Below are 15,094 nucleotides of genomic sequence, written 5' to 3' on the forward strand. Positions count from 1 at the left end.
CTGCTGCAGCTCCTGAAACTACCAGGCCTCAGGGATCTATGTAGGCCTGATGTTCATGCGCTTCGACGCGCTTTGATTAAAAACAGTCGTGCAATCACTCGAAGTAGGTTTGACCGAGCTGGTTTTGATAAGTCACACCGACTCAAGCAAGGAGATAGACGACCTCGAAGTCTCGGTCCTACGAGATGTTGCTGTGCTACCGAAGAACGTTTAGAAAAGCGGCGCTGTACATACCTAAATAATATTTACAACACTCCGAGGAGCGAACGAACAACTTCTACAAACGCATAAAGAGGCTGGCTATTCTTTCATCACCGTTGATAGCTACAACCACCGCGCTATACGAGTTATTGAAAAGAACTTTTAGGAGCTTAAGAACTTTAATAGAAAAAAGTTCCTAGATGTGCGGATACTATATTTCTATTCAGTCAGACAAAGAGCTCACTTTCGAAATTTTCTTGAGCACCGAAACGAACAAGTAAGATATTCCATGCCCCCCCCCCCCCCCCCCCCCCTCGTTACTATATTGGGAGATCAGAGCATGTCAACATTCCCGGGGCAAGAAGCTTCAGGAGCCCCTTTCAGCTCTCAGCAGCGTCGAGCAGCTACATACCATTTCAAGCTATTCAAACTGCTTGGTACACGCTGCCAAATTTCATGCAGTACAAATGCCGGCAATATAAGCAAGCTAGGTCTTTCTACTACTCTCGATGGTAGTCAACATTCAGGGGAATTATGTCCGAAAAAACAGCCTGCACATTACCTTCTACCTGGCTCCATTCCTTTGTTTACTGCTAAAGAGGTTCGACAGACAGCAGATAGTGCAGGACGTCATGAGTACAAGACATCGATTCGATGATGGCTACCCCGTATTGCTCTGTCCCTGTGCCAGACTTGACAGTGAGCCAATTGACACAATCCTCGTCATTTGCGCATCCATGATTAGAACTTTCATACTACGGACATGACATCTAGGCGAGAGGCTTCGCTTCTTAAGACCTGCGCTTTGATTTCCATGTCATACCTTGTCTGCTGGAAATGCACTCCTCAATCCTAGGAAGGCTTTGCCCCTTTTGAATCCACCAACTCCCGCTTTAGATATTGCGCTGCGGAAGTCCTGCTAGTCAACAATAATTTTTCTGCGCTCGTTCAGAGGCTTGTTGCAGAAGGCTACCCTAGAGACAATAGCCACATGGAAAGCTGGAGGGGGGGGGGGGAGGTTGGTCCCAAATAGTTCTTAAAAGAACAGCGCTAAACTAGAAGAGAAAACACAGCGGCCGTCCTGTGTCTTTCTTGTAGTCCCAAGCCCTTAACGCTGTTTCTTTTATGTAACCAACAAAATAGTGGACCATTGCCTAAAAGTTCCTGGAGTAATGACTGGGATGAACAGTTGAGAAAATACACCTAGGCAGGCCTACTGCATTCATCTGCATCTCCTGCGTCGATGGTATCTCCCACGGTCTAAATACGCAGGAAACACTGGTTTATGTGGTGTTCTCTGCATCCGCCAATCCAAGGCTGCTTGGCAGCAGGGCCAGCACAGAAGAAGAGCACAAGAACGCTGTATTAAACGTCATGCCAAGCGCGAAGGGGTGTTATCTATGACGATGCTTTGAAGCTTGGACGGTCGTCATACGTTGGTCAGTGTGCCATATGTATTAACTGCCTCCTAAGTGAGCAGGCTGATTGCTTTGAGTCCCTTGCCGAGAGCGCTCAGCCGTCGTCTGCGCTCTTGCATGAGGAAAGCCAAATGCCTGTAAGGTGCAAGGGTAACCACGACCGTGAGAACCTTCATATTTCATCTGGAGCAAAGCCGAACAATCCATTAGCACTAGATCAATCGCACAACCCGACAAGGAGGTCCGTTTTTAGACTCGAGCTCTTATTTTTCCTCGTACATTTCTTTCACCCACATGAGGTTTTCGCACGTTGTTTAAAGTTCCTTACATTTTGTTCTCTTATCCGCTTATAATCTCGATATAATCACTATCGCGTTAGTTTTTATTTGTTTATTTTAGTTAGTTTTAGTGATGAAAGAAACATTCGCGGTGAGTCGATCACTCTTTTCTGTTCTAATGTGATGCACGCGCAGTGGAAGATGGACTTTTACGCTGGCAGCGTAATGCGCGAAACTCGGCACTAGCTGTTAAAGTGTCTGCGCCGCCTGTGCAGTGCGCATGCGGTTCGCGCCGACGTCCTCACACACGCGCAGACAGTGGTAACAGCTGTTGCTGAGTTTCGCGCGCCTACCGCCGAGGCTTTGCCGCCGTCGTGTGCTTCGCTGTACGTACGTGACTACAGACTAGCATTGCAGTCTGGATGTGTTGGTATCAGTACATGACATGGAAGTTTGCGCGCTCGACCAGGTGAGGATGGTGAAGAAAGAACGGTGACAGGCGCTTTGTTAAAGCGCGTTTTCCTGTACGTGCTCTATTATTGTACTTTCGGAGAGACCTTTGAAGAAGTAATCTACGACGCATCTTCATTCAGAAAATTTTTCTTTGCGCACCTTCTCTGTCAGGGGTGCGTAAGAGGAAGGAGTAACGCAGTCGGAGGCAGGGGCTTAGGACATGTACTGAGTACGACGCGGCACGAGCACAGCACAGGAGTAACTGCAGATCATGGGGACTGTAGGTGACTGTCCGAGCTGTCCACAGGTCGTTTGGCGCATAAGATTTCGATTGTGGTCAAGGTTTGGATGGCAGGACAACTGCGTGCAGCGCCACATGTTGGGTTTCCAGGGCCCAAACTGGCACTGTCGTCTGACAACTGAGTTCATTCCCTCTCCCATCTCGTGCGCTATTTACTGCTATGTGCGTGTTAAATGCACTTTCTAGCTTGCAAGGTTGAAGTTTTGAGCGACAAGTACGATTACGCTTGCGTTACTCTGCCGACAACTGCTGAACCGTAACGATGCTAAAATTAGCATTTAAGCCCAGAGTTTGTTGCCCATTTCGGGGACCCAGCAGCTCTGTCACCCCGCAAACACGCATCCACAAGAGTCTCCAACTCTCACGATCACCATGTGAATGCCAGTTTTGTCGTTGAAGTATTTTTGGAAAGCCTGAAGCCTTCCTGCTAACTGTCCGGTTTCTACGCGGCTAAACAGTGTCTTACAAAGAATCGCATGACACCCCTGCCCTCAAGAGAGAAGAGAGCTGGATCCGCCCAACCCACCCTGTGTGACCGAGGGGCTGACGAGGGCAGAAGACACTCAACCGCAATAAATTAATTCGTGCCGATGCTGCTTCTAATCCTGCATGGATGCATCATCTCCGCAGTGCTCCTTATTTTGAGTACGCTGCACTCTCTGAGGAATGTGCCGCTGCCGGGCTTTAGGGCAACAGACGTTCACGGTCCCGCTGCACTGCGGTCGAGTGTGTCACGCCTGTAGATTGGCGTCGCAATGCCTCTCGCAAAGCGTTCACGGCGCGCTTCCTGTCCCGTTCTCGCAGCGCCGCGGAGGCTGACCGGCGGCCATGCCCCCCGGGAAGATGGAGTACGGCTCCACGGGCCGCTGCGAAGACATCGAGAGCGAGCTGGTGCGTGCCGCCGCCGCTGTGCAGTGCATCGCGGCGAGCGTGCGCGCCGCCAGCCTGTCTGACGCCGGGACCCTGCGCCGCGACGGAGGACTCACCATCGTGCCTCTGGGAAGGGTGAGTGTGTTGGACGGGGCCTACTTCCTCTATTTCTCAGTGCTATCACGCAAGTTGATTGGTCACTTGGAGAGCTATGGGAGGTGCCTTTTCTCTGCAGTGGGCGGGCTGGTGATTACGGTGATAACGATGAAGACGTAAGTGTTAGGCACTCCGTCGACGAATCTTGTGGTCTTGCTAGACATGCCGAGAGGCAACGAGGTTTGTCCACTAGATGAAGCGAATTTAAAGAATGACGTCTCTGCTGAGAGAGAAATTGGAATCTGCACTCCCGGGTCACACCTGGCGAAAGCAAGAGGCGCGCCTTACCGATTCAACTACCCGTGCGTAGATAGCGCGAGGTGGATAGTCAGAAAGAAGGCAGCGCGTTGTGCTGTCGTGTTCTTTATTCGTCTTCTGCTTCTGCACTGTTTTTCCTTCTTGAAAAAAGAGGAATTTGACTAGGACTACTCGGGATAGCAGGCCCTTGAGGGACGACACAACAGAAAGGAAGAAGCGGACACGATGGCGCTTGTAAGTCCAATGCCATCGTGTCCGCTTCTTCTCTTATGTTCTGTCGTGTTACGCCTGTTTCGCCCTCAAGTACACGTAATGCACCAACAAGCCCAGGAAGTCAAGTTTTAGCGTAAACAGTATTCGACTGTAGCCAGTAACCCAATGACCATGCCCTTGCCTCTCAGATGCGTAGGTCCAATGCCGCGTGCTCTGCACTTGCGCATTTTCCGCAATGCCGCAAAAGGGGCGAAGAGTGCAGAGGCCTTCCGAGGCTTCTCTCGTCTCCTGCTCCCTTATTTCGTGCAAGTCATTAAGCCTTGGATGGCTGGCTTTGCCTCTGCAGCTGTGATGCGCTGCCGTAGTGGGAGCTGTTTGATGCAGTCGTATTAGGACCGCCGCGAGTGTTGTCGGGAGTCTCGCACGCCTGACGGCAGGTCACGAAGTGCCTTATATTTCACAGCATGCGTGAATAGGGCGCCGTGGGCAGCGGTTCACGGCGACGTTTTAACGCGGCACACAAATGCAGCGGGTCGCGATGAATGCGCTGTTTGCGTTTTCTTAACACCCACTTAACGCAGCGTTTGTCGCAGAAAATGGACGTTGCATCGAACACGCACTAAAGGAACGCCGCTTTATATACTCTGTCACACGGGAAGGCTACGACACCTGTTCACCGCTGCCCCAAGGAAATCATCTGGAAACTTTTTAGACTTTATGTTTTCACTCGAAGTATTTTGGGCTGATTTCCATGGAGAACTTCACAGTCCATTCGTCAAAACGCCGTCTCCTTTAAAGCTAAACTCAAGAGTCGGGACCTGTAACTGAAATGGCGGGTGTTGTAATTTGGAACGAGCCAGGACACTAGCTTGGGCATGTTGGTTATTCATTTGTGACGGAACAGCGCAAAACACCGGGACAAGAGACAAGCGCTGACTTACAACTGATTTTTATTTCGAAGAAACACTGCTTCTTATACCTTCTTCACCCCCTCAAAAACATATGCGTCACAACCATATCGTTCAAGCGTCCAAAAAATTACAACATACGATAAATAATCATATTTATAATCACATTTTTAACATGTCAAATTCTTTCTTTGTCAAAGCAACAGACGGCGTGCTGACACAATCGTCGCGCAGACTTGCTATCGAAGCTGCCTCGAGGTGTTTGCATCGGTTCATGTATCGCGCCCCTACTCAGTGATTTGTACTTGGCGCGAAAAGACAGGTTCCTGAACGCAACCCTTGCTGGCACAAGTGTTAAAAAGGTATTTAGGTACGTTGATGACTACCTTGTTCTTTGTGATGGCTAACGCACTAATACGCGGGTCGCTTTGCGCAGGCTTTGCAGCCACTTATTGTCACGCATGAGCTTCCTGCTCAAGGGTCACTCATATTTTTAGACCTGAGACTTGAGTTCACTACAGGGCATGCCTGCTGGGCCTATGAGCTCAGAGCGGAGAAAGCGCCAATGCCCTACCAATCAGCTCACTCTAAGCTGACCAAGAGGGCTATTGTGAACTTGTGCCTCACAAATGCCTTGAGGAAGTCCTGTGTTCACAAAATGGAAGCGAGCTTTCTTCGCCAGGCGGAACGGCTTGGCAACTCGGGTTACCCCTCGCACCTGTTGGTATCTGTTGCCAAGCAGATGAAAAAGCACCTGATGCGGGCTAGGCCCGAGCAGCAAGATGTGGCAAAGAAAAAGAAAAAAAGGAGGCCGGTGGTAGCAATACCGTATATTCACAACGTTTCCCATCGCCTGAAAAGCATTGGTCGAAAAGCTGGCGTGAATGTCGTGATGACGGCTCCTAATAAACTCAAAAGTCTGTGCAGACGAGTCAATTCCGACCCGACCAAAAAGAAGCAGGGACGCACGGTAAAGCAACGAACCCCCTTTGTGGAGTGTACTGAAGGCCTTGTTTATTCTTTGCCAGTGACATGTGGTAAACAATACATAGGGCAGACTGGCAGGTGCATGAACGAAAGGCTACTAGAACACAAAACTAATTTCGAGCAGGCTTACAGGAACCTGGGAATTCATTGCAGAGATTGCCCTTCAACAAGTTGTGCACCTGATTTCCAAAAATGTAGAGCTTTGGCTAATCACAAAGACCAGTTAGTCCGTGAAATAATCTAGGCAGCTTCGATAGCAAGTCTGCGCGACGACTGTGTCAGCACGCCGTCTGTTGCTTTGACAAAGAAAGAATTTGACATGTTAAAAATGTGATTATAAATCTGTGATTATTTATCGTATGTTGTAATTTTTTGGACGCTTGAACGATATGGTTTTGACGCATATGTTCTTGAGGGGGTGAAGAAGGTATAAGAAGCAGTGTTTCTTCGAAATAAAAATCAGTTGTAAGTCAGCGCTTGTCTCTTGTCCCGGTGTTTTGCGCTGTTCCGTCACAAATTGGAACGAGAGAACGCTGTCCACGGAAGCATACTTTTAATCCTGCGTGCATTCTCTTTCGTTCAAGGAATCTGGTCTATTGCGGTCAGTTTGTAAAGGACACTTGCGTACTGTTCGCATCACTATTCGTTTCTTCATGGTTCAACGCCAATATCATGTACACGGTCATTTGACAGTAGTTGCATTTTGGCGCAAAAAAAATTTCTGCGTTGCTCCGTTAGCCAGCTGGTAGATTTTCTTTAAATGGAGCACGCATGTCCCCTCATGTTTCCATAGTTTTCATTGACTTGCTTTCCTCTGTAGCACAGAAATATCTTTTTTTTCCGCGACCCCGCATCCCGCAATCTTTTATCGATCACTCTACAAGGCCCCCGAATGCGAATCGTAAGATGGCTCCCTCCGGATTCCTTTTTTTCTTTCAAGAACACTTTTTTTTTCTCCACGTGATGTGGTGAAGTTCATTCATTCATTCATTCATTCATTCATTCATTCATTCATTCATTCATTCATTCATTCATTCATTCATTCATTCATTCATTCATTCATTCATTCATTCATTCTGAATTTATTTCATACAACGGAGAGTTTGTCCAGGGTGACGTGGCAAACGGCATACATTGCCTGATGAGGCCACGCCACCTGGATGACAGGCGGCACCACAGGCAACAAAAATCAACAAAAGCATTACACGATAGAACACACACTCATTTTTTTTACCCAATATATTTAGACATCCTTAGAAAACACTGGCTTTCGGCAAAAACAAATAGCATACTTTAACCACAATTCTGCCATAGCAATATTTACAAAACACTTGTTTCCCCAAGTTCCACAAAGTAACTTGCTTCCACTGCTCTCAGTGCAGCTGAAGTGCTGAGGAAGCCGTGAAGTAAAATTCATTGAATATAGAACGGTAGAAGTCATTGCTCATGGTCAGTTGTTGAGAATGACTCCACCAATGCGTTAGCACCAGAGGGGTTCTTGCAATAGGAAATGGCGGCCGCTCTCAGTAGTCAGTGCCAGGAGGCCCACCTACCACAGTGGGAAGGTGGTAACCTGTCTACGCTACGAACCTCGGATATAACGAACCATACTATTCCACCTATGATATAACGACCTCTGGACCTCGGGTGTCACGAATTCAGTGTGTTGAGCTTGGGTATAACGATCGGATGCAACGAACTTTACTGTGTCAACCTCGGATGTAACGAAGGTTTGGTTGCTAACGCATTCGACCAATCCACCGAGGACCACTTAAGAGTTTATTTGGAGTCAGAATAAGACTCCATAAGGTGGGTCCAGTAGGCAATGTAGTGAAATGTAGTGAGTGGGAGATGAAATGGGATAGTCCGCTCCCTCCGTAGTCGGAGATAGTCCCATCCCTGCATTGTGGCACCACTCCCTGCATTGTCAGGCTAGTATGTTCATGACAATCGGCCGACGCCATTGGCTGGAAGGGGGTCCTTTGACGGTGAAATGCATGCCGCCTCGTTCTTGAGCTGTATCCGACTGTAGCCAAAATGCAGACTCCTCGGGTTTGCATGGGCGGACGTCCTCGCGCCCAAGGCTTCTACGCATGCTCCACCGTTGTAGCTTTTACGCGAGGGAATTCCGCGCTGCAGCAGTGTTTGCCACCGAGTTCAGGTTCTCAACTCTGTATCGTTCCTTGCAACTTTTCTCTTTAAATGTAACAAATTACTAGTAATCGATTACTGAAAAAAAATTATTACTGAGAACGTTACACCCTACAAAAAGTAATTATGCAGTACAAAATTCGAAGGAAATGTAGTTTGACAAGTACATTTACTTGTAACGCTTTGCATGCAGGTCTGGTAAGGAATACGTTGGTTTGCAATCTACGAATGATTCGGTATTGTTTTGTAATTAGATGTAGGTGTGTGTGTGTGTGTGTGGGGGGGTGCAGCAAAAGTGCGTTCCTCTCACATGTGTTCGCTTACCTGTTGGTTGTAGCGTTCTGCGTCGTTTTCAGTCACCGATCTTGGCCAGGGTTTTGTGGGCTGCCGGTGAATTATTCTGCGGTAAATTTATAACTCGGTAAGCTTATAACTCAATAAACTCATCACCTTAGCCCGCTATGAAAAAAACAATAAATGAATATTTCTCAGCAGATGATATCATCCATCGCGGTATTCGCAGCTGAAAAGTGCAATAAATGATTGCCAGCTCATCCTAGGCCAACTGTCGCTTCCAGCAGGTTAAAGCATTAGTTTCCAGTGCTCGCAACTAATAACCTACCAGCTGTGCTCTCAGCCGTGACGCAGACAGGATGTTCTTTCTGTCTAATGTTCTCTATGAACAGCCCTGCGAACGGCGAACAAAATGAGCACTTTGGCCCACGTTTTGCGCAAGTGCAGAGCGTTTGAAAAAAAAAAAGTCGGGGTTCACTAGAGCACTCGTCTGAATGCGGCTGTGCACAGCGGACTACGCACGGTGCTGGAAGGATGGGGAGATGCAGCAGCCTCCTTGTCTCGCGGCGCAGATGCCCTCGCTGGAAAAGTGTCCGGCCGTGGTGCTGGGGTCCGGCTTCGGCGGGGACGCCTGCTCGGACGCGTCCTCCTCGGCCTTCGACGAGACCAGCGCGCTGCTCAAGGGCGACCGTGAGGAGGAGTCGTGGTGCGCCTTCCTGGCGCAGGTCTTCCCTTCCTTCATCCTCGCCGGCCTTGGAATGGTCGCCGCGGGACTGCTGCTCGACGCCGTGCAGGTATGCACCGCCATCCTCGTTAAAATGGTCTATAGACAGTCTGCAGACATCTTATTGACTCTATTCACTTCCTATAGATATTGCTGTTTGTCTATTAATAGTCTATAGACTGTCTATAGTAAAAAGGCTACTAAAAGTGTTTAGATATTGCTTTTTGTCTATTAGTAGTCTATAGACTGTCTATAGTAAAAAGGCTACTAAAAGTGTTTAGATATTGCTTTTTGTCTATTAGTAGTCTATAGACTGTCTATAGTAAAAAGGCTACTAAAAGTGTATGGCCATAAATCTATAGATTGTCTATAGACAGTCTATGGCATTTGTATTACCTACAGACTGCTATCTAGGCTTTGTCTGTAGATAGTCTGCAGACTTTATAGATATAAGTCTATAGACACTCTATAGATTGTCTAAAACTTTTTTTTTGTAAGGCAAACGCGTAATTTTAGCACAGCTAAAACGTCTGCGTTACGCTAAAACTCTAAACTGCTTTCGGACTCATGGTGAAAGGCAGCGCGAAAAGAGCAAGGACCAAAGGAGGAGGCAAGACGCGACACGACGAATCGTGAAAAAAGTGGGCCTCTTCCTTTGGTCCTTATTCTTTTCGCGCTACCTTTCACCATGAATCAAGTTCAACTTGCCCAAATTTCCTTCTTACTACTGCTCTTGGACCTGAACAGCCAGAGTGTGGCGTCAGGTCTGAAAATCGACACTAGCGGTCAACTACATAGTGCTCGAGGCATAGATGTAAGTTTCGATTTGGTCGACCGGCTTAAGAGATGGATTTGTGACTGCGGCAGACATGACAGATACAGGGAATTCAGACAACGTACGCATACTTAAAGCTGGATTTTGTTCTAATGCTTCCGCAGACAAAGAATCACACATGAACACTAAATGAGCCGCAGAAAACAATACTAAAGGAAGCGCACCACATCATATCTTGATGTAATCGATTAAAAGAAAAAAAATGCTCCATGTCACGGCATACCTGGAGAGGGAAATGGCGGAAAAATCAAGTGTGTGTCGAAGGCACACCCGGTTTGCTGACAGCAGCATCTTTTGCCTTGTACAGTAATCGCCGACAAGGCCAGAGCCTGAACGCTGCTGTAAGGACGGCAAATACAAGACTGAAGACAATGTAACGAGTAATGTGAAGGGAAATAATGGTTGTAACGTTAGGAGATAGAAGCATGAATAACTGGAGCAAACTGCGCGAAGTGCATTTTGAATGTTAATAGGCCGACGGCTTGCATTTTTTTGCGTCACTTTTCCGATTAAACTGTGCTTGCCTATTGTACAGCCTCCCGAGTTTTAATAACATCGCACGACCGTATTATGTCAGTGCCTTAGGAAATAATGTAGTCGACGGCGCTGGCAACGGAGAGAACTTTGCGCACTTGCGCGAACACTTGGTGATTCCTCCGCTTAAATTTCTCGTTATCGACGGTCGCGCGATATCTCTGGAACACCGTCTGAGGAGAGGTTTCGTATATAGCTTAAGGCGCGACTAAGGTGTATACTGTCCCAGGGGGTCAGTTATGCACTTTCATTTCTTTTGCTTTATCTGAAGATGAAATGAAGGTGAGAACCGCAAGTGCTGCGAAGAAAGCCCGATGTCCCGTAGTGAAGCTGTCGCTTCAGTAGAGCTTTAAAGAGCACACTGTGGGCAATGTTCGCCCTCAGTCATGCTTCTCCCGGCAACCCGCAGGCTTGGCCGGCGTTCGTGGAGGCTTCAGAACTGTTCATCCTGGTGCCCGCTCTCCTTGGACTCAAAGGGAATCTCGAAATGACGCTCGCCTCAAGGCTGGCCACTCAGGTAACTAAGCGACAGCCACTTGGGTCTGTCTGTCTGTCCTGTGTAGTGCGAGATGTGAAACGGTGTACCAAGGTGACGTACCATCTTTGCTGTGCTCCTCTCGATTACAGTAGGTCTCCTGATAGCATGAGAAGTGGTAAGGGCAGCTTGTTACCTCTGGCGAAAACGGTAATTCCTATTTCAGCCTGGTTCTGCGCTCGCCCCCCCCTTTTTTTACACCACCACAAGACGCGTCGCAGAGAGCGCGCTTCGGGGAATTACCTCTGATGCTTAAAGGTGTACTGAAGAGGATTCTGAACTTGTCTTTTTGCCGCGGGAACTCGATCTACACGTTCCTAGCATTCTTAGAAACTGCAACTTATTGCCCTGTATTGCCGATTTCCCTAATTAAATCGAATTAACGTCCGGCTCCCGCCCTTTTTTTTGAATTCTGCCTCGTACGATGGGCGGAGTCGACCAACGCGTGAAGTTCCTTTCAGCCAGCTCCGTGGAGGATTTGCTTTCGCTTTATTTTGTTTTTTAGGTTTCCATGAATAAATAGTTTCATTCGCAGATAATATAGCCGCAAAATAAGCCCGCAGAAATAAAAATACGCGCGGACTATTTGCTACTACGGACTACTACGTATTACTCCGCCGATGGCAGAGCGGCAAGCCGCCACGGGACTGGGTGAAAGGCACTCCACGCGTTGGTCGACTCCGCCCACCGTACGAGGCAGAATTAAAAAAAAAAAGGGCGGGAGCCGGACGTTAATTCGATTTAATTAGGGAAATCGGACACACAGGGCAATAAGTCGAAGTTCCTAAGAATGCTCGGAACGTGTAGATCGAGTTCCCGCGGCAAAAAGACAAGTTCAGATTCCTCTTCAGTGCACCTTTAAGCACTGCCACGGCTAGAGAAACAGACTAAAGGTACAGTGCAGGTCGACGAACACTTGAAGAGTGAAGGATTTCGGATTCAATGAACAACAATGGTGCAGTGAGGAGAACAGCTTGGAACCCGTATTTTGTCTTGCAGTTTACCAACGCTGAGGGGCAACTGGCAGACGTGCCAGCACATCAAGGGCTCATTGTTGCGAGCTCTCGCGTTAACTATAGAATCGTTAGGGAGCAGTTACTCATTAGCATCCACCCTAGTGCGGACAATGGGCGACAAAGTGGGATTCCACTGAACAGTGGACCAACGCTGTCAAGTTGTTAATCCGTTTGCTCTCGCCCTACCTTCTGCTAGCCGTCCTGGTTAACTCGGTAGAGCGACTGTCCTGGACGGGTGGTTGTCCCCGGTTCGAACCCAGGATCAGGGCGAGTTTTTCTTGAATTGTGAAAGCTGCATAGCTTTATTTTTTTTGTAGCCAACTAATGAGTAATTATTCCCTTCTTACAAACCTGCTCCACCTTGCGGAAGTCCCTTAAGCATTGCACCAGAATGGTGAGGGATTGACCAACACTTCCAAACTGTGCGCCGTGCTGACGGTCACGGACAGCAGAAGAGAAACCTGCGAGGTGTTTTTCTCTGGTGTGTCCCATTATCTGCTGGCGCCATCGGTAAGCAGCTTTCTCTCGAGTTGCAGGAAATGACGAGGCATAGTGCACCTAAGAGCTTCGGTACAGATTTAGGTAGCGCTCGAACGGTTACAGCGCCGTCTGTGCGTATAGGCTAGGAGTAGAATCCTGTGGAGCTGCAACGAATGCGAACGTGGCTTAGAGATTATTGCTTGTTTCCGTCGAAATAGACCAATTAACCTATCGCAGTGTGGCCGCCGCGGTGGCTCAGCGGTTATGGTGCTCGGCTGCTGACCCAAAAGACGCGGGTTCGATCCCGGCCGCGGCGGCTGGAATTTCTTTGGAGGAGAAATTCTAGAGACCCGTGTACTGTGCGATGTCAGTGCACGTTAAAGAACCCCAGGTGGTCGAAATTTCCGGAGCCCTCCACTACGGCGTCTCTCATAGCCTTAGTCGCTTTGGGACGTTAAACCCCACAAACCAAACCAAACCTATCGCAGTGTGAGGGTCACATACTCTGCAATAAAAAAATTGACAATTCAGTCCACAGGAAACAAACTGCTACAGTTAAGCTCACGTATTTCGTTCAGGCTTCTCGCGCAAGTAAGCAACGTTAGAACACATGTATTAATACGAGAAGGTTTATCCTGAACTCAAAAGTTCAATTCGCGTCGGTCTGTATACCCCAATCTTTGTAGCCAATCTGGCACTTGGTACCGCGGCCTCGCGACCACTGTGTGGCGCACTTCTGTAGCCGGCAAACCTCGCAGGCAAACCTGGGCAAAGCGGAGTCGCTGAGGGACGTCGTCGGGCTCGCCGTCGGCAACATGGCTCTGCTGCAGGTGAGGGCGCCTCGATCGCACTGAGTCTAGTTTTTAGTGCGAAATCACTTCTAGCCGCACTCCCCGGCTTTCAGCGGTGTGTGCATGTGTGGAGTCTCTGAGAAGTGTAACTAGCTCACTGCGTCGATGGACACCTCAATCACGCTGTGAGTATGGTCGGGGGCGTCCGCCTACAAACTGATGAAGCTATGCGCCTTTCCTTTTCTCAAACTGCGGAAGGTTTAGACTCCGTTGATATTGAGGAAAGAAAAGGCGCATGACTAGCTCCCTGGGTCAATGGACACCTCAATCGCGCTTTGAAGTACGTGGCGGGGGTGTTCGCGTGCGAAAATCAGTGCTTTCTCACAATATTTCGTGCTTAGGAATGCTAAACCACCAGCCACCTTTAAAAATTGTTATCCACCTTACGAGTTGAATTGTGCCATAGGTGTGGAATGAAACTCGTACGGAACGGAACCATTAGCGCAAACGTGCGAAACTATTAACTGTTTTATAGTAAATACAGGTGCGGTTCATTCAGCACTTTCAGAGAACGTTCTTCGTGCCTTAGAAGCGCAAACGAACTGCGGTAATAATCACTTTACAGTTCGTTTGTAATTTTGGCATTTCAGTCGACCTTGATAACACTTGCCGTTGTCCTGCATGCTAGCAGTTGGAAATCGGGACGAATTCGACCATCGGAGAATCAGGTCGTTGGTTACAAAACACACAGGATGGACGGAGAGATTAACATAGGCGAGAGCGTACGCTCGAGGCGCGCACTCACTTGAGTTTAGTGGAGCCTCCACAGAGGAAACGGGAAAGATGTGATTTGAGAGGTACTCTCACCTGCCAGGGTACACGGAACGCTGGCGCTGGCAAACGAGCCCCATTGCACGACACACGAGCAAACCCTATGGGCTAGCTGTGTATTCTTGACGAAGGCTGTACACGGAGTCCCTCACTTTCAACAAAGACGCACGAGAGAAGCCACAATCGCTTCAGCTCAACCAACGTAGCCTGCTAATACCAGTAAACGTCGTTTTCGACGTAATACCGATTATCGGGGTTTGCTGGTACGCCGTGTTGAATCGCACAGCAATAACCCGGACAAATGTTGACGATGGAAGCGCTCATCCTATCTGTATGCTCTGTCTTTCGTCCAAATTTGACCAAACTAGCAGTGTTCGATTAACATGTCATTTTCGATTCCAGACCACCGTCCTGCGGTCGCGTGGTGGGCCATATCAGTGCACGTTAAAGGTCCTCAGGCGATCGATGTTATTCCCGATCCTCCCACTACTGCACTGCATTTCTCTCTTCCTTCTTTAACTGCCTCCGTCCCTTCCATCATGGTGCGGCTCGAGTGCCCACCGAGAGCTGAAGCAGTTACCGCGCCTTTCATTTCCTCAGAGCCATTCAAGTTTGCTAATTTTGCTAGATGAAGTACTTGATGCAGGGCTTGTTGGTTCATGTTGCAATATTTTTAACGTCGCAAAAAGGCATACACACAGGAAAAGACAAAGAAACGGACAGTAAGAGCGCCAACTGCCAACAGAGAGGCGTATAAAAGAAGTTGTTTTCCGCAATAGACTCTGTTGGTAGTTGGCGCTCTTACTGTCCGTTTCTTTGTCTTTTCCTCTGTGTGTCAAAGCCATTCATTTTTGCTTATT

General features: G+C 48.3%; 1 protein-coding gene across 5 annotated transcripts in view; it reads left to right on the forward strand.

Annotated features, from left to right (window-relative positions):
- LOC149325230 (solute carrier family 41 member 1-like) overlaps positions 1 to 15,094 on the forward strand; it is a 147,376-nt gene that overhangs the window by 113,532 nt on the left and 18,750 nt on the right. For all 5 annotated transcript variants that reach the window (XM_089562846.1, XM_089562844.1, XM_089562847.1 and 2 more), the window contains 4 exons: positions 3,456 to 3,656; positions 9,061 to 9,282; positions 10,991 to 11,098; positions 13,371 to 13,442. In XM_089562846.1, the coding sequence (XP_089418972.1) occupies positions 3,480 to 3,656; positions 9,061 to 9,282; positions 10,991 to 11,098; positions 13,371 to 13,442 (579 nt within the window). In that variant the 5' untranslated portion in view covers positions 3,456 to 3,479. The remainder of the gene's footprint in view (positions 1 to 3,455; positions 3,657 to 9,060; positions 9,283 to 10,990; positions 11,099 to 13,370; positions 13,443 to 15,094) is intronic.

Source organism: Amblyomma mixtum, chromosome 10 (genome assembly GCF_055824585.1).
Source record: "Amblyomma mixtum isolate Tamu chromosome 10, ASM5582458v1, whole genome shotgun sequence".
Lineage (NCBI taxonomy): Eukaryota > Metazoa > Arthropoda > Arachnida > Ixodida > Ixodidae > Amblyomma > Amblyomma mixtum.